At 40.4% G+C, this 23,162-nt stretch overlaps 1 protein-coding gene across 1 annotated transcript in view; it reads right to left on the reverse strand.

The window, feature by feature from the left end:
- The window catches only part of PBK (PDZ binding kinase), a 26,350-nt gene extending 5,051 nt beyond the window's left edge, over window positions 1-21,299 (reverse strand). The window contains exons 1-6 of the mRNA XM_039461043.2: window positions 21,144-21,299; window positions 17,146-17,223; window positions 11,701-11,794; window positions 5,105-5,247; window positions 4,093-4,262; window positions 2,735-2,864 (exon numbers count right to left, since the gene is read on the reverse strand). Coding sequence (XP_039316977.2) covers window positions 2,735-2,864; window positions 4,093-4,262; window positions 5,105-5,247; window positions 11,701-11,794; window positions 17,146-17,203 — 595 coding nt within the window. The 5' untranslated portion in view covers window positions 17,204-17,223; window positions 21,144-21,299. The remainder of the gene's footprint in view (window positions 1-2,734; window positions 2,865-4,092; window positions 4,263-5,104; window positions 5,248-11,700; window positions 11,795-17,145; window positions 17,224-21,143) is intronic.
- Between the last annotated feature and the right edge of the window lie 1,863 nt (window positions 21,300-23,162).

Consider the following 23,162-nt stretch of genomic DNA (forward strand, 5'->3'; position numbering starts at 1 on the left):
CAACAGCAGTTTAAAACTTCTACTTAGTATCGTTGCTCATACTAGCAATCTTTTTATTTACTAGAAATCTTGTTATCCCTTCAATAATATATTTAAAAGTCAGGCACTATTCTAGGGGTTGAGGATATTTCAGCGAACAAGATACATAAGATTCCCATCTTAGAGCTTACAAGTCTAATGGAGGAATGTTTAACAGACAATTTAAAGTGTTGATAGATTAGTTCTCTCATTGTTACTTAGCTTTTAAAAAATTAGAACATTACATATATATTTTTCTAATAAACCTTTTTTTCATTTCTCAACAGTCTCTTCATGATAGAGCTTTTATCTTTTTTTCATTTACTGCTAATAACTCTGAATGCATTAGAAATAGTAAGCCTTTATCTTATACGTGTTTACCTCAGTTTGTAATGGCTTAAGTTCCCAGCCTCTCTCCAACCCACAGTGATACAGAATTTTTTTTTTAATGGAGGTACTCACAGCTTTTTAATGATGGTTTCTAGCTTTGATGTCCTCTTTAAAGTCCTCTCCACACCCAACATTAAAGAAATATTTATCTACAATTTTTTCTATTTTCCCCCCAATTTTCAGAATACGGGAATTAAAGTATGAGGATAGAAAACAGCTGTTTTTTCCTAAAATGTCCAGATAACTTCATTCACTAACTACCTATTTTCTCACTAATACAAAAATTCCACCTTTATCACACAACCAATTCCTCTACTTGGAAACTATTTCCTGACTCTCATGTATCACTGCTTTAATTACTGTAGCTTTATAAAACTTTTTATCTGGTCAGGAAGATTCCTCCTCATTCTTTCAGGAGACTTTTCCCAGCTATGTTTGAACGTGTATCAAGGAAGAACTTTAGATTCATTCTGACATGTTCTAAAATAGATCACATTAAGATTATGTAGAATTTATGCTTGCTTTCTGTTCTTCTTACAGTATCTTTTTTTTCAATTTCAGTTGAATATTCAATTTCATAAAATGTTTGAGTAGTTCTGACCATATCAAATAGTTTCACTTGTTATATTCTCTTTATTTTCTAAACACTTTATAAATGGAAACTGATTTCTCTCTTTAGCCAAAAATTATTCAGAAGTGTTTTAAATTCCTAAAAAGTTGGGAGTTTTTGTTTTCTATGTTATTACAAATTTCTAGATTTACAGGATTTATGTTAAGGAATATCACTTACTAGACTTTATACTTTTTATAGTAAGTTTGTGTGACCTAAGAATATTGTCGGCCAGGCGCAGTGGCTCACGCCTGTAATCCCAACACTTTGGGAGGCCGAGGCAGATGGATCACGAGGCCAAGAGATCGAGACCATTCTGGTCAACATGGCGAAACCCCGTCTCTTCTAAAAATACAAAAAATTAGCTGGGCATGGTGGCACGTGCCTGTAATCCCAGCTACTCGGGAGTCTGAGGCAGGAGAATTGCCTGAACCCAGGAGGCGGAGGTTGCGATAAGCGGAGATCGCGCCATTGCAGTCCAGCCTGGGTAACGAGTGAAACTCCGTCTCAAAAAAAAAAAAAAAATATTGTCAATTTTAATACCTACTATGGTGCTGAGGGACTTGCCTTGCTATTTACTCAGATCTTTAACATCCTTACATTTGTTTGTTTGATCTATTAAGGACTGAGAAAACTATATTTTAAAAACCCTGTTTGATTTGATTATGTTTGACAATTTATTCTTTTACTTCCTAAAGTTTCCACTTGGTCACAGTTATTTAGAACAACAGTTCTGTTCATCCTGGCTCTTGCCTTCAACTTTTATTTCAGCTAGAAATTTAGGCATATTTATGTTCTAAACAGCATTTATTAACCATTTGTTTAACTTACGTTCATATAAAGAGACAAATTTAAGTATTATTTACTAAATAATATGTTGCAAGCAGAGGCATTCTCTTGAGGCTAGCTCCTATTTCTCACCAAGAACGTATCTTAAATTCCCTGAGAAGCCAATGATCAGTATTTATAGTAGAGAAGAAAGAGCTGGGGTGGGCCAAAGGGCAAAGAGCCCAAGACCAGCCTTCATCAGCACTGCTAATTCTGGTTTCCTCTACCAGGTTCCTAAATGTTGTCACTTTACTGATGCTAAATAAACTGCTTTACAAAACCTTTTACTTTCTATTCCCACATGTTTTACTGCATAAACATCCCAATTCAGTTAGAAATTTTTCCCAAAATTGCCGGGCGCGGTGGCTCAAGCCTGTAATCCCAGCACTTTGGGAGGCCGAGGCGGGTGGATCACGAGGTTGAGAGATCGAGACCATCCTGGTCAACATGGTGAAACCCCGTCTCTACTAAAAATACAAAAAATTAGCTGGGCATGGTGGCGCGTGCCTGCAATCCCAGCTACTCAGGAGGCTGAGGCAAGAGAATTGCTTGAACCCAGGAGGCGGAGGTTGCGGTGAGCCGAGATCGCGCCATTGCACTCCAGCCTGGGTAACAAGAGCGAAACTCCATCTCAAAAAAAAAAAAAAAATTTTTTCCCAAAATTAACTCCAATTAAAATATACACTAATAATGCCACTATACTAATACAGTAATTTATACTGTACGTGTAGCAAGGGAGAGGGCTGCATACTGACTGGGAAAGAAAAAACAAGGGGCTTTTTTACCATATACTTCTTAAAAGTGTTTGATTTTTGATCCATGTGGACTTCTGTATTTAAAAATGTAAACATTAAAAACAAAATTTTAAAACTTAAGAGTACGACTTACCAGTCATGTTTTCATCCAGTGGCAGAGAGACTCCTACATCGCAGATTTTAATTGTTTCAAAATTGCCTTTAATTACAACATTTGAAGACTTTATGTCTCCATGAAGCAGTTTCTTTTCTTGGTGCAGATACTAAAATAGTAAAAAATTTAACACACATGAGCAGAAATATAAACTAATAAAAAATGTAATAACTTCCAAATCAAAATAACAATTTGAACTCCCTAAAGTTTAGGCTTGTATTTGTCCAACATTAAATTTTTTGTTTTTTTTTTTTTTTTTTTTTTTGAGATGGACTCTCACTGTTGCCCAGGCTAGAGTGCAATGGCACAATTTCGGTTCACTGCAACCTCTGCCTCCTGGGTTCAAGCGATTTTCCTGCTTCAGCCTCCCAAGTAGTTGAGACTACAGGTGCACACTACTACACCTGGCTCATTGTTATGTTTTTAGTAAAGACAAGGTTTCACCACATTGACCAGGGTTGCCTCGAACTCCTTGCCTCAAGTGATCCACCCGCCTCAGCCTCCCAAAGTGTTGGGATTACAGGTGTGAGCCACTGTGCCCGGCCCAGCATTTCAAATTATTTAAAGCAAGAGAAGGGAACATCCCCCTAAGTCTGCCACACTGACCAGAAGTCTAAAAGTTCCTTTAGGAATAGATATATACTTAAGCTAACTTTTTCTACTGTAATTTTTTTTCCAAGACGGAGTCTTGCTCTTGTTACCCATGCTAGAGTGCAATGGCACGATCTGGGCTCACAGCAACCTCCATCTGCTGGTTTCAAGCGACTCTCCTGCCTCAGCCTCCCAAGGAACTGAGATTACAGGTGCCCGTCACCATGCCCAGCTAATTTTAGCAGAGATGGGGTTTCACCATGTTGGCCAGGATGGTCTCGATCACTTGACCTCGTGATCTGCCCGCCTTGGCCTCCCAAAGTGCTGGGATTACAGGGTGAGCCACCACGCCCGGCCCTTTTGTATATTTTCATGCGTTTAGTTACACAGTACTTAACACTGTGTTACAATTGCCTATAGTATTCAGTATACTAACATTCTATTACAGGTTTACAGCCTAGGAGAACTGGGCTATACCACATAGTCTAAGTGTGTAGTTGGCTCTACCACCTAAGCGTGTGTAAGTACACTCTGTGATGTCTACACGCACAGTGATGAAACTGCCAAATGAGACATTGCTTAGAACATACTAAGCTACATACACATAAATGTAATTCGGAAGCAGAAATGTAAGCCTGTATTTTTACATTAGCACCTTATTGGAATTGACTAGTAACAATATTCCACATTCAAAGATGTCCTGCAAAGTGATTATTTGCTCATTTAAAATATAATGACATAGTTACCTTTAACCCTCTTGCCATATTCAAAGCAACTTTCAAAATTACGGCTGCTGGAAAAGGATCTCGGCTGTCTTTATATCTTTCTTCTATTAAGTCATTTAGAGACTTTTCACCTCCATATTCCATAGCAAGACACAGAGTGCCATCACTGGCTTCAGTAAAAGCACGATAACCTTGAAAACATGACATTTCTTTACTAATATGGAGAAGAACAATAATATTTTAAGTGCTTTATAGTAATGCGATTGAAAACATGGACCTGGGCTAACACTAACAAATATACAATGAAACAGCTACTAGAAGACTAATTCAGTAGATCTCATTTAAAATGCCTTCAGTGTTTGCCAGTAGTACCACAAATTAAAACTTTTGCTTCCCTAAATATAATGGTTTCACCAGCCCTGCTTGTATTAAAAATGAAATCCAGCCAGGCGCGGTGGCTCAAGCCTGTAATCCCAGCACTTTGGGAGGCTGAGGCGGGTGGATCACGAGGTCAAGAGATCGAGGCCATCCTGGTCAACATGGTGAAACCCCGTCTCTACTAAAAATACAAAAAATTAGCTGGGCATGGTGGCGCGTGCCTGTAATCCCAGCTACTCGGGAGGCTGAGGCAGGAGAATTGCCTGAACCCAGGAGGCGGAGGTTGCGGTGAGCAGAGATCGCGCCATTGCACTTGAGCCTGGGTAACAAGAGTGAAACTCCGTCTCAAAAAAAAAATGAAATCCAGGAAATTACCTATATGGATTTAAATTATCTAAACAAAGATCATTTTATATTCCTAAAATCTTCATAGAACTAGCAACAATTATATCTATTCTCATGAAGTTTAAATATATACTTATGCATAAAAAATATTACATGCAAATTTTTTTAGACTGATCACATTAATTTGATTCCCATGAAACATCCAGCCCTATCCTCTTCATTTCTGTCAGTGAAACCAGTTAAGAGAGCATAGAAGCTGTTTCTGAATAAACAATGATGTACCAGATGCTGCTACCAAATTTAAACTTACCAACAATGTTTGGATGATGAAGGTTTTTCAAAATCTTAGCTTCATCAATTAGTCTCTTTTGATACACACTTCGATAATGATCATTACATACAGGATTAATCTTTTTTACAGCCCAAGGAGAATGAGACAAACCTTTTGGAGATCTAAGAAAATTAAAAAGGACAGAAAACAGCAAACACCACAATACTTTTTTAAACAATTAACTTCCAAATTTGGCAGGGAAAACTTGAAGGTAATTTGTTTTAAAAAACAGTATTTGGCATATTTTGGACTATCAACACCTCCGCTACATTTCCATTTCGATTGGGAGATAAGATCTAATATACTGAGAGAAGTCTTAGTGTCTTCACAGTGGGGAGGATAAACAGAACTTGACGGGTAAAGATGGAATGTTACAAACTTTAAACCTGAAAATTGCTACTTTCTAATTTTTCCATTTGAGCACGTTGGACCACTAACTACTTAGTAAATATTATACGTATCAGATGAGTTATAGGATGCTAAAGAAAAGACATTAGGAAGCAAGAGATACTAGAGAACATTTTGCCCATATATCATCATCCAAAACTAGCATGCTGTTCTTTACCAACAATTATTGCTCCCCTACACTGAGCAATTCATCTTACGCCTTCTACCACATGCTCAAAGATACGTGCTTACAGAGATAATGATAAACATACAAATGAGAATTTAAACTTTCTATTTTCTAGGAAGATTCAGGCATTTTATAAACATATAAGGTCTAAATGTTTTAAGGCCTAAATAGTTCAAATCAAGTCAGGGAAAGGTTTACCTGAGATGGTAGTGATTTATGAATATAGCAAATCACAAAATACTAAGTATCTGTAGCGTAACAGTACAAAAACTAGTGAAAGAGCCCCAAAAGTTGAAGACAAAGTTTAATGGTAAGAGCACAAGAAACTGAACCAAAGAACTATTTAGCTTTGCACTCCCTCAGAGTTCTACAGCTGCAGAACCTTTTGTTTGATCAAAAAGCCTATTCTAAAAGTATCACAAGATTTCTTAATTCATATACATCTATCCGTAAGTTTAAACTATTCTTAAACCTCCAGTTTTAGGTAACAGTAGCATTTGAGGATTATGGTGAACATCTGCACATCATTTTATTATGAAAAATGTATTTTTCAAGTTTCAAAGGTTGAACGTTTAAAATTTAGTAGACAAGTTCATCTTCACCTTTTCCATAAAATACTCTATTCTGCACATTAAGAATAGATTTATGAAACCTGAATAAAATATTCGACCATGCAAAAAGCTGGTTCATTAAAAAGACTAACAGAAAACAGGCAAAGTTCTGATGAGAATACAGAAAAAATAAAAGATAGTATCACAAATAAGAAATGGAGACAAAAACTACAGATACAAGAGAAAAAAATAAATAAAACCTTTATGCCAGTTATTTAAGACAAAATAGACAAAGACACAGAAACATCTAAGAAAACTGATTAATGAAGAAATTTAATCACCAGTTTAAAATGTTCTGTAGGGTGGGGAAACCCTGCAAGTGCCGTGGCAAGGGTCTCAAGCCTCAGCTTGTTCCCATATAAATATTGATTTAAAAAGAATTAGAAATGTAGGCACGTAGTTATATATAATCTTTATAGTTTCTTAAAATTAAAGATACATACTTTATGTAATCATAGATCATCTTGTAGTTATAAAGATATATACTCAATATAACTTTTACTAATGACTATCAGGTTATGAAGCATGGAACTGAGGTGACATTGTGAATAAAGTGATCCTAAGACAAGATGCTCTAAACCCTCTTCTGACCCCCGCATAAGGGCCGATGGAGGTCACCTCGGCTGTGCAGCAGCACCGGTACTGTGAAAGCACCCGGTGTTTAGCCAGCTAGGGGAAGAGATGTCCAAAATGACCAAGACATCTCCTTCCTGGGGAAGTCAGGAGAAAACTCTGCTTCTCTATGCTTTTGTGGCAAATCCAGGGGCTTAACTGTCTCTCTGTGATGCTGTGCCTTCGGTGGTCACATTCCATGTCTATTCTCCCACCTTGCTTCTGCACCCGGTTTCTCTTTTTCTTAAAAGAATAATAGTAATCTTAGTGTCCTTGATATTTCTGACAAATATGCAAAGAGCACTGATGCATTAGCTTTTCTCCTCGCCTCAGCTACTTGAAAGTATTGGGCCTCCATTTCCAAGATACATGATTTACCTGAACCTATCACCGACCACCGTTACCGCACCCAACCTTCCCTGCCCAGTGTTTTGTACTCAATAAAAGTCAGAGTGTCCAGGCATTCGGTGCCACTGCAGGTCTCCACACTTTGGTTGGCAGTGGACCCCGGAGCCCAAACTCTCTTTTCTCTACCTCTGTGTCTTTTATTTCTACAGTTTCTCTTCGCACCGCACCAACAGAGTGGGGGTCCCTGAACCCTATAGGGCTGGAACCTATAATGTTCCTACTAGAAATACAAGGTGTAGATGAGTTTATTAAGCTTTCAAAGGAATTACCATTCAGTCCATACAAACTGTTTCCCCAGGGAACAGAAAAGGGACTCTAAGTCTCATATAACTTTAATTTTAAAAAATTAAAGGGACAGTAGAAAAAGGGAAACACAAGCCGACTTCACTTGCAGATAAAGAAATTGAAACAAACTTTAATATTAGCAAACTGAATCTATCAATTTATTTAAAAATACTACATAGTTTTGATGTAGTATTTTGGATTTAACCTAGGAATGCAAACTTGATTTAACAATTAAAAAAATATCTTCTGGGTTAAAATTGTAGCTTTAACATTCACATTGTTTTTATCCTTTCCAAGCCCACCAAAATAATAGCAAATGGTTATTTTAAAGACATAACAGCCAGCAAGAATGGAAATAACAGCAGAAGAGACAACAGCAACAAAATTTCAGAAGCTGGAAAGCAGATTAAACTGACTTAACAGCCCCAATGAATTGCTTGCAAGTTATTTAAAAAGTAGGTAGGGCTGTAAGGGGTAGCTTACAACCGTAATCTCAACACTTTGGGAGGCCAGGTTAGGAGCATGACTTGAGGCCAAGAGTTTGAAACCAGCCTGGGCAACAGTAAGACCCCTTCTCTACAAAAATTTTTAAAAAGCCACATGTGGTGGCCTGCACCTGCAGTCTCAGCTACTCAGAAGGCTGAGGCTGGAGGATTGCTCAGACCCAGGAGTTTGAGGCTGCAGTGAGCTATGATGGTGCACTGCCAGCCTGGGTGACAAAATGAGACCTTGTCTCTAAATAATAAGTAAAAAACAGGTGGACTCCTACTCTCCATACTTTTGCACCAATTGGCAGCTGCCCATCTCCCATCCCCAGCTTCTAAAGACTGAGCCTGGCTTTGGAAGGGCTAAAACAAGTCTTTAGCCTGAGGTTTACTGGCAGTTGAGAACCTGTAATACAGAAGCAGGGTAATAATCACTATATGCATACTAAATGCTTGATGAGTTTTTACATGTGCATATACCTGTGTTAGCAACACCTAGATACATAACACTTCTGGCACTCCAAAAGACTAAAGATGCTATTTTTAGAAAGGATAATTAATTAAAAACAAGATAAAAACCCAATAGAAATGTTGAAAGATAAAGCTGGGGAAATCTCAGAAAACAGCAAATAAAACCAAGCAAAAAAGAGGTAGATGACAGATCAGTAAGTTCAACATTCAAATAATAGGATTCCAGATGGAGAACAGAGAAAAACGGGTGAAAATCATCAACAAAGTAATTTTTTAATGACTCAAAAATTTAAGAACAGAAACTATCATATTCCAAGAGGGCCAAATCCAGGTGTGTCATTGTGAAATTTCAGAATGCTGGCGACAAATAGGAGATCATACAAGGATCCAGGGCAGTGGGAGGGACAGATAACATAAAACAGATTACATATAAAGAATCAGAAGTCAAAAAGCCTTCATAATTCTCAACAGCAACAGTGTAAGCTAAAAAAACGTCAGTGACTGACATTCTCAAAATACTAGAGGGAAACTGTTTGCAAATGAGAACTGTAACTCAGAAAACCACAAAGGGCCATTCAAGTAAAGTGGAAATTGTGCCCAGGATTTTGTCAGCAGCCGTCCCTATTTTCGTTGGTGAGGAAGGAGACCCAGGCATCCGGGATCACCTCCCCCTCTGTCTTCCACACTGCATTTCGATAGAAGAAAAGGCTGGCTGACTGGTGCCTCCTGAATCACCTTCCTGTAAATAACACGCTTGGTATTGGGGAAACTCTCCGGAAGACACTGTTTTCACTTAAACAAGATCAAACCTCCACCCCACTCCATCAGGAGACCAGAACCTTTTCACATGTGATTTCTAAAACCGTAAACCCGAAACATTTTCACATGTGATTCCTAAAGCTGTAAATTCAAAACCCTTTTACTCATGATTTCTAAGGCTGTAAACCTGAGATTCTTTCACATGTAATATCGAGAGTGTAAGCCTATATAACGGCAAAACCTTTGTTAGATGAGCTGGGTTCAGATAAATCATTGCCCAGCTCCCAGCCGTAATAATAAACCCCTTCCTCCCTCGTCCGGTGTTCGGGAGCTCTGTTTCTAATGGCTGCTCCTGCTACATTAGTAACTGCCTCTTTTTGCTTCTGTACTTCAGCTTATTGCTTACTAACTGGAACACCGTAAGAGAAACTGCTTTTTCTAAAACCTGCTGCATTACTAAAGTCCTGAGTTACTCTCCCTGCCTCTTTATCTATAAAAACTGTGTACTTTTCTTAGCTGGGGTCCAGATTTTTTGGCCATGAACCCTTAAAGTGTGTTCCTCCGATCCCCCGAGTGCCACTTGGGTTTCTTGTCAGGTAAGATTTTCCACAACACAAGTAACATTTTTGAAAATGCAAAATCTCAAAAAATGTATCTTCTGTGCCCCAACTGATGGGGAGCTACCAGATGCCCTACGTGAAAATAGGATGTAACCCAATTAATAATAAGATACAGGAAATTTGCAGGTTATGGATAAAAGAAATCCCAGGTTGGCAGGGCTGAATCTGGAGGAGTGGGTAGGGTCAGGCAGGCAGTGCTGTTTTCCACCATCAGCTATTTGAAGCTTTTTGACTAAACCACATATAGTGTAACTTCGTTAAAAAAAACTTTTAAGAGGGGAAAATAATTAAACTATAAACAGCTATAAACCTGTTAATTTTTTTCTTTCAAAATAACTTAGCAGTCAACACTAAAAAAAAAATAGAAAACACATTAATACCATATAAACATACAAAAGAAGTATTTAAACTGCAAAAATGCTTCAGGAATACCCATTGTATACAATTACTAAATTTTTTTTTTTTTTTTTTTTTTTTGAGATGCAGTCTCTGTCACCAGGCTGGATCACTGCAACCTTTGCCTCCCAGGTTCAAGTGATTCTCCTGCCTCAGCCTCTCCAGTAGCTGGGACTATAGGCACGCACTACCACATTCAGGTAATTTTTTTGTATTTTTAGTAGGGACAAGGTTTCACCATGTTGGACAAGAAGATCTTGATCTCCTGATTTCGTGATCTGCCTGCCTTGGTCTCCCAAAGTGCTGGGATTACAGGTGTGACCCACCACGAAGGCTACTAAATTGTTCTTAATTAGGCTCTTATTAAAGAAAGCGTTTCTATCTGCAAAAAATGTAAACCTAGATGGAGCTAAGATACAGAGGTACAGAGGGTTGCACTAGTCAAGCCGATTCCAAGAATGCATCAAGGAATATATACTGACTTAGTTATTTACCACTTAATAAACATGAAACTAGGTACAGAGTAATGATTAGAAGTAATTTTGGGCTGCGCATGGTGGCTTACACCTGTAATCTCAGCACTTTGGGAGGCTGAGGCAGGCAGATCACATGAGGCAAGGAGTTCGAGACCAGCCTGGCCAACATGGTGAAACCCCGTCTCTCCTAAAAATACAAAAATTAGCTGGGCATGATGGTGCACACCTGTAATCCCAGCTACTCAGGAGCCTGAGGCAGGAGAATCACTTGAACCTGGGAGGTCTTGCGTGCCACTGCACTTCAGCGTGTGTAACAGAGTGAGACTCTGTTTCAAAAAAATACATGCAAAGAGGTAATTTAAAAAAACACTTTGTTGACAGCTATATTAGCTACTGGCACCATACTTGTTCAATTATTTCATTTTTCTTTTAACACAATATTCCTACTTTAAAGTCATGTATTTACATTTACTTAATAACAATATCATAAGAAATAAAAACCTTTTACTTATTTTAGTAGAAAATATCTTAGGACCGCAACGCCGCGGAAGGAGAGCGAGCAGTCACTGACATCGCCCACAACAGGCTTCCTCTTTGAGGCTTCCTCATGAATCTGGTTTAATTACCACAAAGGAACTCTTTCCCCTGCCACTTCCCCTTCCTATGGAAGCCAAGGAAAAATTATAAAGTAAATGACTTCCCCTTTAATAATCCATCAGAAGGAAGCTAGGAGAAAAGCAGAGGCAGAGCTACTGTTATACAAGGGTCTAGGGATTGAAATACAGTTGTCAACCAGGATCAGGAACACACACCACCTCTCCAAGTACAGTAGAATTATATTTCCATGCAAAAACGTTAATCTGAAATCTCATGCTTACCTTTTCATTAGGTAAACATTTACCCCAGTACCAAAGCCAAGCTTCTGCATAAACGGAGAGGCCGGGATATTTATAGTTGGAGTTGAACATAATACTAAATGTCAGAGAAATAAAAAACAAAATTAGTATTAGGTCTTTTCAAGACGTCTACAAAAGCATCTTGACATTCTCAGTATACCACTGCCAAAAGTCTTTCTGGAGAGCAATTTGACACCTACCCTAATTTTAAATGGGTGTACCTGTGGGAATAGATGGCCAGGGGCAGACCTGTGTTATTTACAGTTAAATGATTACAAGCTTCCTTTCCTTTAATTCACTGAGATTTGTGCCCCGGATCATATCCAAACTATGGTGCAGTAAAATAAAAGCAGAGATCAAGCGGTAACAGGAGGCCTACGGTAAAGACCATCTGAGAGCGTCTGTGACAGCGGAACACTGTGATGTGGCTGCAGAGCAGAAAAAAATGCTTTGGTCCCACAGCGTTTCCCAACATTGAGTTTGTGTGAGGATCTCCTAAAGGGAGCTTATGCAAAACACTCTGGAAGTAATGCAACCTCTGCTCCTAAGACTTGGGAGGTCTTTGCAGATGGGTGCTGGTAGGCCGGAAGGCCTTACAGGGCACAGAGACACCAGAATGCCACAGGCTCTGCCGATGGTCTCAGAATATGGAGCAATTCCGATTGCTCTGCATCCACAATGCTCAGGAGATAAAAAGCCCCTTGATGCATTTTGTGTGTGGTCAACCTTATGGCACCTTATCCCTATACCTGTTGCCAAAGCACCTAGTTGGACAATGGGTGGTAAAATCTCAGTGTCCTTGGTTTGCTATTGGATGCTGCAGACACATCCTCTTCCCCCGCCCCATCTTCCTCCTCAACCCCCCTCCCCACAGCCTGCAAGATTAACAAGATAATACAGCTAATAAAAGCACTTGGAGCCCAAAGCTCACGGCCAAGGCTGATCACGCTGCAAGAGTGCACTGGACCCCTGGACCCATGCTTTAAAATTCTATTCTTGTGTCTCTGTCTTTCTTTTCTCACTCCCTGGTCATGGCCGTGAGGTGGGGCACCCATGCACATTGTTGGACTGGTTCCCAACATATACCCTTGGATCAAGGTTTTGGAGTTTTCTCCTACAGTAACACTGAAGCAGAGAGTTGGGAAATGGCCTGTTTCTGTATGGCCTTCAAGCTAAGAACTGCTTTCACATTTTTAAAGCATTGTTAAAAGACAAATGGGTTGGATATGGTGGCTCATGCCTATAATCTCAACACTTTTGGAGTCTGCGGCAGGAGGATCACTTGAGCCCAGCAGTATGAGACCACCTTGGACAACATAGAGAGACTCCATCTCTACCATTTCTTTTTAATTAGTCAGGCATGGTGGCACACGCCTGTGGTCTCAGCTACTTGGGAGAATCACTTGAGCCTAGGAGGTTAAGGGTGTAGTGAGCCATGTTCATGCCATTGCATTCCAGCCAGGGTAACAGAGCAAGACCGAGTCTTAAAAAAAAAATGGTGTTCTGCTTCTGCACATGAAAAAGTAACTACTATTGGACAATTAACTGCTCCTAGAGTAACCAATTCTCCATGAACTAGAAAACCAGACAAAATGTAACTGTTCTCAGACATCTAACAGGCAGAGCAGCATTGTGATCCCTGAGAGAAGAGAAACAAATGAGATAAGCCCTATCACTACCCTAACTTACTGCTTGAAGGCAGTTTCCAGACTGCAGGACAAAGGTTAACATAATCCAGCAGTCCTGTCACATTAAGGAGACAGAGATCAGAGGTCAAGAAGGACTAGGTGGCTAGAATTTGTGGAGCAGAGAACTAAAGAGAAGAGAGCTCCAAAGAGAGAGGGCACTCCAAATATCTGAAAGGTCTTTCAGTGTCTGGCCAAGTACTTATCAGCACATAACAATGGACAGAAGCCCCAAAGCTGAGAAAGCACCTGAGGAAATCAATTGGCTCAACAATTACCAGAGATCATACAGGTCTAGGAACACTTCATGTAACCATCAGCCAGAGAGTGACAACCCTGTAACACACAGTAAAGCCCTCTAAAGGGTCACAACTAGATAGTACAGCTAAATTTTACCTCAAGATAAAAGTTCCTAACAATGCTTAAAAGCCAGTCTCAAAAGGAACAGGCTAATGTCCAGGTAACTTAACCTCAGACCATAACTAAATCAAACACCCTTTAAAGGAATAACAAAATCCAGTACTAGACAATGCAAAATACCTACCACCCAATCAAAAAGTACTAGGCATGAAAGCAGCAAGAAAGATGACCCATACAAAGAGAAAAACCAATAGAAACATACCATAAGATGATAGGGGGCCAGGCATGGTGGCTCACACCTGTATTGGGAGGCCAAGGCAGGCAGATCACTTGAAGCCAGGAGTTCAAGATGACCAGCCTGGCCTAGGTGGCGAACCCCATCTCTACTAAAACTACAAAAAGTAGCTGGCCATGGTGGCATGCACTTGTAATCCCAGCTACTCCAGAAGCTGAGGCAGGAGAATTGTTTGAACCCCGGGGGGATGAAGGTTACAGTGAGCTAGCACCACTGCACTCCAGCCAGGATGACAAAGCAAGATTCTGTCTCAAGAAAATCATTAAAAAAAAAAAAAAAAAAAAAGACAGGGATAGCAAAATTAGCAGATAAGAACCTTAAGACAAATCCTAAAAATATTCTCAATGATATATACGAAAGTCTGACCATAAGGGAAAAAAAGATAAAATAAAACCTTAGAAAATGAAAAATACAATAGATAAGAATAACATCATCTTTTAAGACAGAGCAACAAAAACTATCAAAAATGAAGTGAAGAGAGAAAAAAATCAGAAGAAAATCATCCATTACTTATGGGACAATAGCAAAAAAGCAAATTTACATCCAACAATAGACAATTCCATTGGGTATAAATGGTCTAAACAGAGCTGTCCAATACATCATGCTGCCATGTGGAAATCTGTGCTGTCCGGTAAGTTAAGTCAGTTGCTACTGAGCACTTTAAATGTGGCTAGCACAACTGAGGAACTCAAGTTGTAATTTTATTTAATTCTACTTAATTTGTATCCAAAACCTTAAATAGCCACATGTGGCTAATGGCCAAACAGTCCAATTAAAGGCAATTAAAGTTGTCAAAATGGATAAAAACAAGACATGCCATTTATAATAAACTCAATTTAAATATAAAGACACAAATAGGGCAAGGGTAAAAGGTTGAAATACAACATTAAAACACAAATCAAAATAAATGTGGAGTGGCTCCATTACTATCACATAAAGTGGACTTCAGAACAAAGAGTACCACTGAAGATTAAGAAGGGCATTTCATAATAGTTAAGCTATAAATTCATCAAAAGCAATAACCATCCTAGGCCAGGCACTTGTAATCCCAACACTTGGGGATCTGATTTGAGGTTTATGTATCCTGGTGAATGCTGCATGCACTTTAAAGGGAGGTCAATGTGGGTGGATCACCTGAGGCCAGGAGTTTAGACCAGCCTGGCCAACATGGTGAAAACCCATCTCTACTAAAAATACAAAAATTAGCCCGCCATGGTGATGCGTGCCTGTAATCCCAGCTATTTCAAAGGCCAAGGCACCAGAATCACTTGAGCCCAGGAGGTAGAGGTTGCAGTGACACGAGATCACACTGTTGGACTTCAGCGTGGGCGACAGAGGGAAACTCAGACTCAAAAAAAAAAAAAAGGAAAGAAATAACCGTCCTAAATGTGTATGTATCTAATAACAAAGCTTCAAAATACATGAAGCATCAACAGATAGAAATTGAGGGGAGGGTAGGGAGAAGCAGACAATCCACATTGTAGTTCAACTCTCTTCTCTCATAATTAATATAAAAAGTACACAGAACACCAGCAGGTCTATAGAAGACCTGAAGAAAATAACATAAACAGGTCAATCAACTTGACCTACTGACATTTACAGAACACCCCAACAAGAGTAGAAACAAATGCCCATTTTCAAGGGCATGCAACATTCACCAAGACACATAAACCTTAAGTCAGACTGATGAAGGAAAAAATAAAATATAAAATACCAGTACCAGATACGATAAAAGACACTAGAAGGTTAATATGAGTAAATCAAGAATACCTTTACACCAGTACATTTGACAATTTGGAAGTGATGGACATATTCCTTGAAAAACACTAAGAAAATTCACAAAGAAAGTAAGAGATCACTTGAATAGCCCTGTATCTATTAACTGTGAAGTCACAGTTAAGATCTTCTTACTAAGAAAACTCGAAGTCAAGACGGTTTTACTGGTGAATTCTACCAGTTCAAGGAGGAATAATACCAATTCTACATAACGTTAAAGATATTTCTGTTAAAGAGAAACATTTCTCAGCTTACTTTATGAATACAGAACAACCTAATACAAAAACTAGACAGATATCCCAAAAAAGACAACTGCAGTCCAATATCCCTCATGAATACAGAAAATACCAGCAAATCGGGCAATATAAAACATGTATCATGACCAAATTGGCTTTACACCAGGAATGCAGGGTCAGATTAATACTTGAAGATTAAAATAATTTACCACATTAAAAGATTTAAAAAGAATATAGATTCAGAAAAATCACTCAACAAAGTTCAATACCCATTCACAATAATAACTAGAAGTAGAAGGAAAATTCCTCAAACTACTAAAGGGCATTTGTGAAAAATCTACATCCAATATAATATATTGGGAAACAAGGCAAGTTATCCATTAACGTGTCTATTCAAAAACATACTGGAGCCAGTGCAATAAAAAAAAGTAAAAGAAACAAAGCCATACAGACTGGGGAACAAAGTAACACTGCCTTGATTCATCCACAAATGACCAACCATATACAATATCCTAAGCAATCTATTAAAAAGCTAATGAAATAAATTAGTTTAGGATGGTTGCAGGATACAACATCAATAGGAAAAGCTGATACCGAGAAATGGATGACAAAATATTTTCTCAGGTTATTTTCTAGAAATTTAATTTTAGCTATTTTCTATATGATGAGAGGTAAGGGTCAAGGCTCATTTTGTGCACATGGATATCCAGGTGTTTGTTGAGAAGATATTCCTTTGTACATTGAGTTGCCTTGGAAAATATCTTTCCCTCACAAGAGCAATGCGTGGATGGGAGGGAGAGAGGTAAAGCAGTTCCTTAAGGGACCAAGCTAAGTTGATTCTTGAGCAGGGAGAGCCTCCAAACTGACCAGATTGCCCATAAAATTAGTCCAGAGATGATCAAACTGTGGCCTATAAAATAAGTCTTACTTGTTACGATTAACATCTTAAGGGGGATTTACGATAAAGTTTCGATGTGACAGATAATTAAAGGATTAAACTAAATAATACTAAGACATTTCTAAGAGAAACAACGATAGTAATTGTTAAAAAAAAAAGGCACATCTGCTATCTTACCAGATTTCTTTTTTTCTGATAATTTGCATGGTGTCTTGAAATTACCGATCCCTTCCATTGTAGCAAGCACTCTAGGTCCTATGAAGAATACAAATTGCAAGTTACACAGCAGATATAAAAATACACCTCTCATTCATAAAGAAAAAATGCCTATAACATTATCACTCATTTTATCACAACCAAAATTTAAGAACTAAAAAATACCTTGACAAAAATTTCATTCAGTTTTACTTAAAATGAGAAAACTAAAAGCAAAAGGTCCAACTACTTATCCTCGGTCATAATATTAGTGATTAAGTATTTTTGTTTTAAAGTAATACATGCACTTAGCTTAAAAAAAAAAAATCACCTAGTACAAAAAGGTAAACAATATGTCTCCCTCTCACACTTCCCAGGAGTAGTTCTTAACAGGTCTCTTATATTCTTGAAGGAAACTGTGCAAGCAGCATTATTCATAACAGCCAAGAAGCAGAAACAATAGAACTCTCCATGAGATGATGAATGGATAAACAAATTGTGGCGTATCTATACAATGGAACATTATTCACTCACAAACAGGAATAAAGTGCTGATATATACAAGAATGAACCTTGTAAACATTATGCTAACTCCAGATACAAAAAGGCTACATATATGATGAACCCATTTTGAGGAAATGTCCAGAATAGGCAAATCATGCAGACAATAGCTGAACAGTTAGTTGCTGGTGGCTGAGGAGACAGAGAATGTGGAATGACTGCCAGCAGGTACAGGGTTTCTCTGGGGTGATGAAAAGGTTCTAATATCAGAAAATAGTTTAATATATTCATCTCTGAGTATACTAGAACTACTGAGTTTCATACTTTCCAAGGGTAGATTTTATGATACATTAATTATATCTCAATAAATGGTTATAAAAATTATCTATGAAAATAAAACGTGGCCGGACGCAGTGGCTGACGTCTGTAATCCCAGCACTTTGGTAGGCCGAGGTAGGCCGATCATGAGGTCAGGCGTTCGAGACCAGCCTTGCCAATATGGTGACACTCCGTCTCTACGAAAATAAATACAAAAATTAGCTGGGTGTGGTGGCGTGAGCCTATAGTCCCAGCTACTCGGGAGTCTGAGGCAGGAGAATGGCTTGAACCCGGGAGGTGGAGGTTGCAGTGAGCCAGCATCGAGCCATCGCGTTACAGCCTGGCAACAGAGCAAGACTCCGACTCAAAATAAATAAATAAAATAAAATGAGGCTGGGCATAGTGGCTCACGCCTATAGTCCCAGCACTTTGGGAGGCCAAGGCAGGCAGGTCAGTTGAGGTCAAGAGTTTGAGACCAGCCTGGCCAACATGGCAAAACTGTGTCTCTACTAAAAATGCCAATAATTTAGCTGGGTGTGGTGGTGTGTACCTCCAGCTGCTCAGGAAGCTGAGGCAGGCAGGAGAATCCCTTGAAACTGGGAGGCAGAGGTTGCAGTGAGCCGAGATTGCATCACTGCACTCCAGCCTGGGCAACAGTGAGACTACATCTCAAAAAAAAAAAAAAAAAAAAAAACCAACAAAAGAAAAGAAAATGTACGTATCATATATATAAACAAAGCAACTCAATTTGTTTCTTTCTGCTATATTTATGAATTTTTTATTTAAAAAATTTTTTAAATTAGGTTTCCTATTATTATAAAGCAAAACTGTTCCTACATGTCAATAAGCTCATTTGTCTATAAAAAGTTGGGAGGCAGAGAGATTTGCTTAAATTTTTTATAGAACCCTTAATTATAGCATCTTTAAAAACTGTGTTCTAATGGAAAAAAAATAATCTCAAAGGCCCAGTTTTAGTTGTCTATTAATGACAAGTTTGTTCATCTTGTTTAAAATGTAGCTGCAATCACTACTGTCTTCAGATTTCCCTATACTGAGAACACTGAGCCCCTTTACATGTATTTGTCAAGAACATAATTTCATGAAGTGACCCATTTAACTTAAAGGCAGGAACAGCAGAATTTCTGAAACCAGTTTCAGAACTTTGGGGAAGGATAAACTATTCAGCAGAGTGCCTTGCAGGAGGTATTTCTACTTGGGAAATAATTTCCCCACTTCATTCTGACTCCCGTGGTCCATCTGCATTATCTTTCCCCACAGGACGCTGTGATGGAGCACATCGAAGATCCATCTATCTGTGTGCAGCTACTCTTCATTCACTCAACCAGCATGCACACACTGAGCACATACCATGTGCTCTAACAGCACACCATTCTACGCTCTGGAAATAGAGCAGCAAACAAGACCCAAACAAGTATGAAGATCAACATATACTATTTCAGGAGAAATATGTATCAGCGAAGGGAGGCAGAACGCCTTGGGAAGGGGCTTAGTATTTGAGTTTAAAGTGGACAAGGAAGGTCTCCTTGAGAAACTCATTTGAAGGACACGAGGGGGCAGACCCAAGCAAATATCTAGTGGAAGTCTTCCAGAGAGAAGACAAGAAATATAAAGACCCTGAGGCAGAAATCTTCAAGAAAGAGGCCAGCTAGCAAAGGGGAGAAGGAGACAAAGTCAGGGAGGCTGGGGGTAGGGACTGGCAAGTCAAGTAGAGCATCGTACAGGGCTGTGACTTCTACTCAGCTGTAGTGAGTCAAGATTTCAGCTTGCACTGAGAGGCAGAAAGCTGTTGGAGAGTTTTGTGGAGAGGAGCCAAACAGGTAGGTGGATACGGGTCTGGAACTCAAGCTGAAGATTTAAGTTTGTGGGATGGCAGCACACAGACACCATTAAAGCCAAGAGACTAGGTAAGATCATCCAGAGAGTAACTGTGGAGAGAACAGAGGTGAGCCCTAGGGCGTCCAAGCCCGAGAAACTAAGAACAAAGCAACCAAGGAGGGGCCAGCAAAGTAGGATGCAGAAAACCCTGAGGCATAGCCTGTCCTGGAAAGCTGCTGAGCCTTAGAACTCGCACTGCCTTTCCCCCTCAGTCTAAGGGGGACTTGATATGCAGACACTGCACGTTTTAAAAAAGAGAACCTATCTCTAAAAACAACTAGGTTTAAACAGAAGTCTTAACATTTCCTTATTATTTTCTTAGGGCTGAGTCCCACCTCCGACTCTGAACTACTCGCACCTTTAAGTACCATGCCCTATTCATTTCACAGTTGTCTGAGGGCCACTTCCACTCCCACCCCTCCCCAATCCCACTCCCCCATCGCACCCCCACTGCCCCACCCCCACCACCGCCCCCGCCACCGCACTCTCAGGTTTTGGTATTGACTATTGACAGATATTGACAGATGGCTTTTGGCCAGTAGCCCAAACTCTGCGTCAGATTCTGTTACCTATTGTATACACAGTCTTAACATTAATTGTTAAATAAGCATACTAATTCTAAATCACAAGGTTCTCATTAAGATGGCAGGGGAGAAAAAAAAAACCCCAAACAACAAAAACACACACACACAGAAAAAATCAGTGAATATTTGGATGAACATCCATTAGAAATGGCAGTGGGATGACCGTGAGCAGAATTTCATACTCTGGAATACCTAACATCATTTTCAAAATCAAGTGCTGTTTAAGAAGCAGCAGTCAAGTGAGCGGAGCTCAGCAAGCTTATCTCCAGCTCTACTGAGTCAAACGTCAGTGACCTCTGGACCCTAAGCCTGGGACCCTGGGACTCAACAGGATACTACTGCCAAAGCTAAAGTGCGGAGGGGCAGCAGAAAAACGGAAAAACAAAAAAAATGAGGAAAAGGAAATATAAGGAGAAAGAGAAAGTGGCTGTAGAAAGTCCAAGGGGAAGTGTGGGCCGCACGACTCGTCAGCTCCTCTGCATCTCACACGCTCGGCAGGCTTCGGGGTGGAGGTCAGGCTGCCGTTTACCCGATCCTGGGGCTCACACCCGGCGGCGGCCAAAATCCTCCTTCGGCTGTAACCAGACCCTCCCCGGTCACGAAAGGCCCCGCAGAGTCCTCGGCTCCGGGCTCGGCCCCCGCCCCGGCTCGCAAAAAAAAAAAAAAAAAAAACTCCCCTTACCAGTCTCACCCCCGGGAAGAAACGGGCGGCGGTGAAGAGAGGTGGCGGCCAATTCCCTCTTCAAAACTGGTCCCAAGCGGCCCCCAGCGAGACCCTGCAGCTGCGTCCGCGCCCCCAGAGCCCCCGACACTCACGACCGGCAGAAGCCGTTGCGATTCAAACCCTCCTGGCTTTCAAAATGTCGCGCGCTGAGCAGGCGTCGCCCTCGAACTACGGGGCGGCATAAAGGACAAGCCCCGCCGATTCGCCGTTCCTCCCGCCTCGCCCGGGCCTCCAGGCACCTGCGCGCTCGCCAAGGCACGAGAAGGAAAGCGAGGCACGTGGAGACAAACCTTCAGAGGAACCACCAGCCCTTCCGAGGAGCACAGACCGGTGAATAGAAAACACGTGCCTGTGCTGAAGCCTGAAGCGCTCCCCAAACGCTCACATCTGTGCTGAGTGTGTCGATTGTATTAGAGGTTTAAGAGGCCTTGAAACACTAAGGACAAATGTGTACCTTAAGGAACAATCATCTTTAGCAGAGAAAAAAAAAGATATTTAGAAATGTTGCTAATTCATGTAATTGCTACGTTCAGTTCAAAATTCTTTCATTTATTCAACGATTATTTAGGAACATCTGCTCCCCAGGAGGGTATGGGCCGAGGGGCAGATTGGAGGCCCAGAGCTCGGCGCAGGGGGTACCCCTCGGGGGGCCGTTCCTTTCTATGTAGAGGTACACCAGGGGTTGGAAGAACCACTCCAGGCAAAGAACTTGAATGATGATCAGGACTGGAATCCATTAATGTGGGTGACTAAGCCCCGCAAGTCTGATCACCCACCTGGCGGTGTCTCCAGGACACACCGAAGATGTGCCCTGAGACATCCCCCGGGGATGGCACAGGTCCTGAGGGTCGTGGGGATCAAAGAATATGAGCCAAGAGGCATAAATCGCATGTTGGGGTTTGCCTTACCCTATGTGACCACAGTTCTAGATGATGCAAAAATTTACTCAAGCCATGCTGAGAAAGCCACTGATGTGCAATTGCAAGCCAGTGTGCGCAGACAAGTTTGTTTACCTCTCCTCCCCCAAGAGATTTGTATTAGGTATTGCAAAGCAAAGAAAACAAACCCTTTCACCATTGATCAAGCCGTAGTCAAGCCTCCCAACGGATTTTGCTTTACAGCTCCAACTCTATGTTGCAGTGAAATCGGCAAAACTGGGGAGCAGAGGCCACCTGGCTTGGAACAGGAAGGATTTCAAGAGCAGGCTCATAAAGTGAGAGCAAGTTTATTAGGAAAGTAAAGGAATAAAAGAATGCCTACTCCATAGGCAGAGCAGTCTGGAGGGCTGCAGGCTGGCTATTTGTGTGGTTGTTTCTTAATCATGTGCTAAATAGAGGGTGGATTATTCATGAGTTTTACGAGAAGCCCCGGGGGGATTTTCTGGAATTTGAGGGTTCGTCCTCCTTTTAGACCGTATAGGGTAATAACTTCCCCGGGTTGCTGTAGCATTTGTAAACTGTCAGGGCACTGAGGGGAGTGTCTTTTAACAGCTAAATCATTATAATGAGCATTATAATAAGCAATGAGATTGACCAGAGGTCATCCATTAGTGGATTCAGTCTCCATTTTGATTCAGGTTCTTTGCCTGGAGTTTTTCCAACCCTGGTATACCAGGAAAGGGAACACTGAGTGGCCCCCATAGGGTGCCATCTTGCTTTTTGTGGGTTTAGGCTGCCCTCTTTACTGCATCCTGCTTTATCAGTGGGGGTCTTTGTGAATTCTACCTTGTGAAATCAGTCCTGCCAAACTCCTGTCTCATACAGCCCTGATTCTTTACAGAAAAAGGCATCAACTTCTGAGGGAAGAATAACAGTCCCATGACATCAGTGGGCTAGGGGAGGTCCTCAAATGCCAGTGGGTCCTGGAACCCAGCAGGTGTCCAGGCTCCTGACGCTGTCTTGAAAATGAACTCAAGGATGAGTTGGAAAATAGTGAAAGTATGGAGAGTCACTTGCAATCCCTTTTCTTAATCCCTTT

Source organism: Saimiri boliviensis, chromosome 13 (assembly GCF_048565385.1).
Source record: "Saimiri boliviensis isolate mSaiBol1 chromosome 13, mSaiBol1.pri, whole genome shotgun sequence".
Classification (NCBI taxonomy): domain Eukaryota; kingdom Metazoa; phylum Chordata; class Mammalia; order Primates; family Cebidae; genus Saimiri; species Saimiri boliviensis.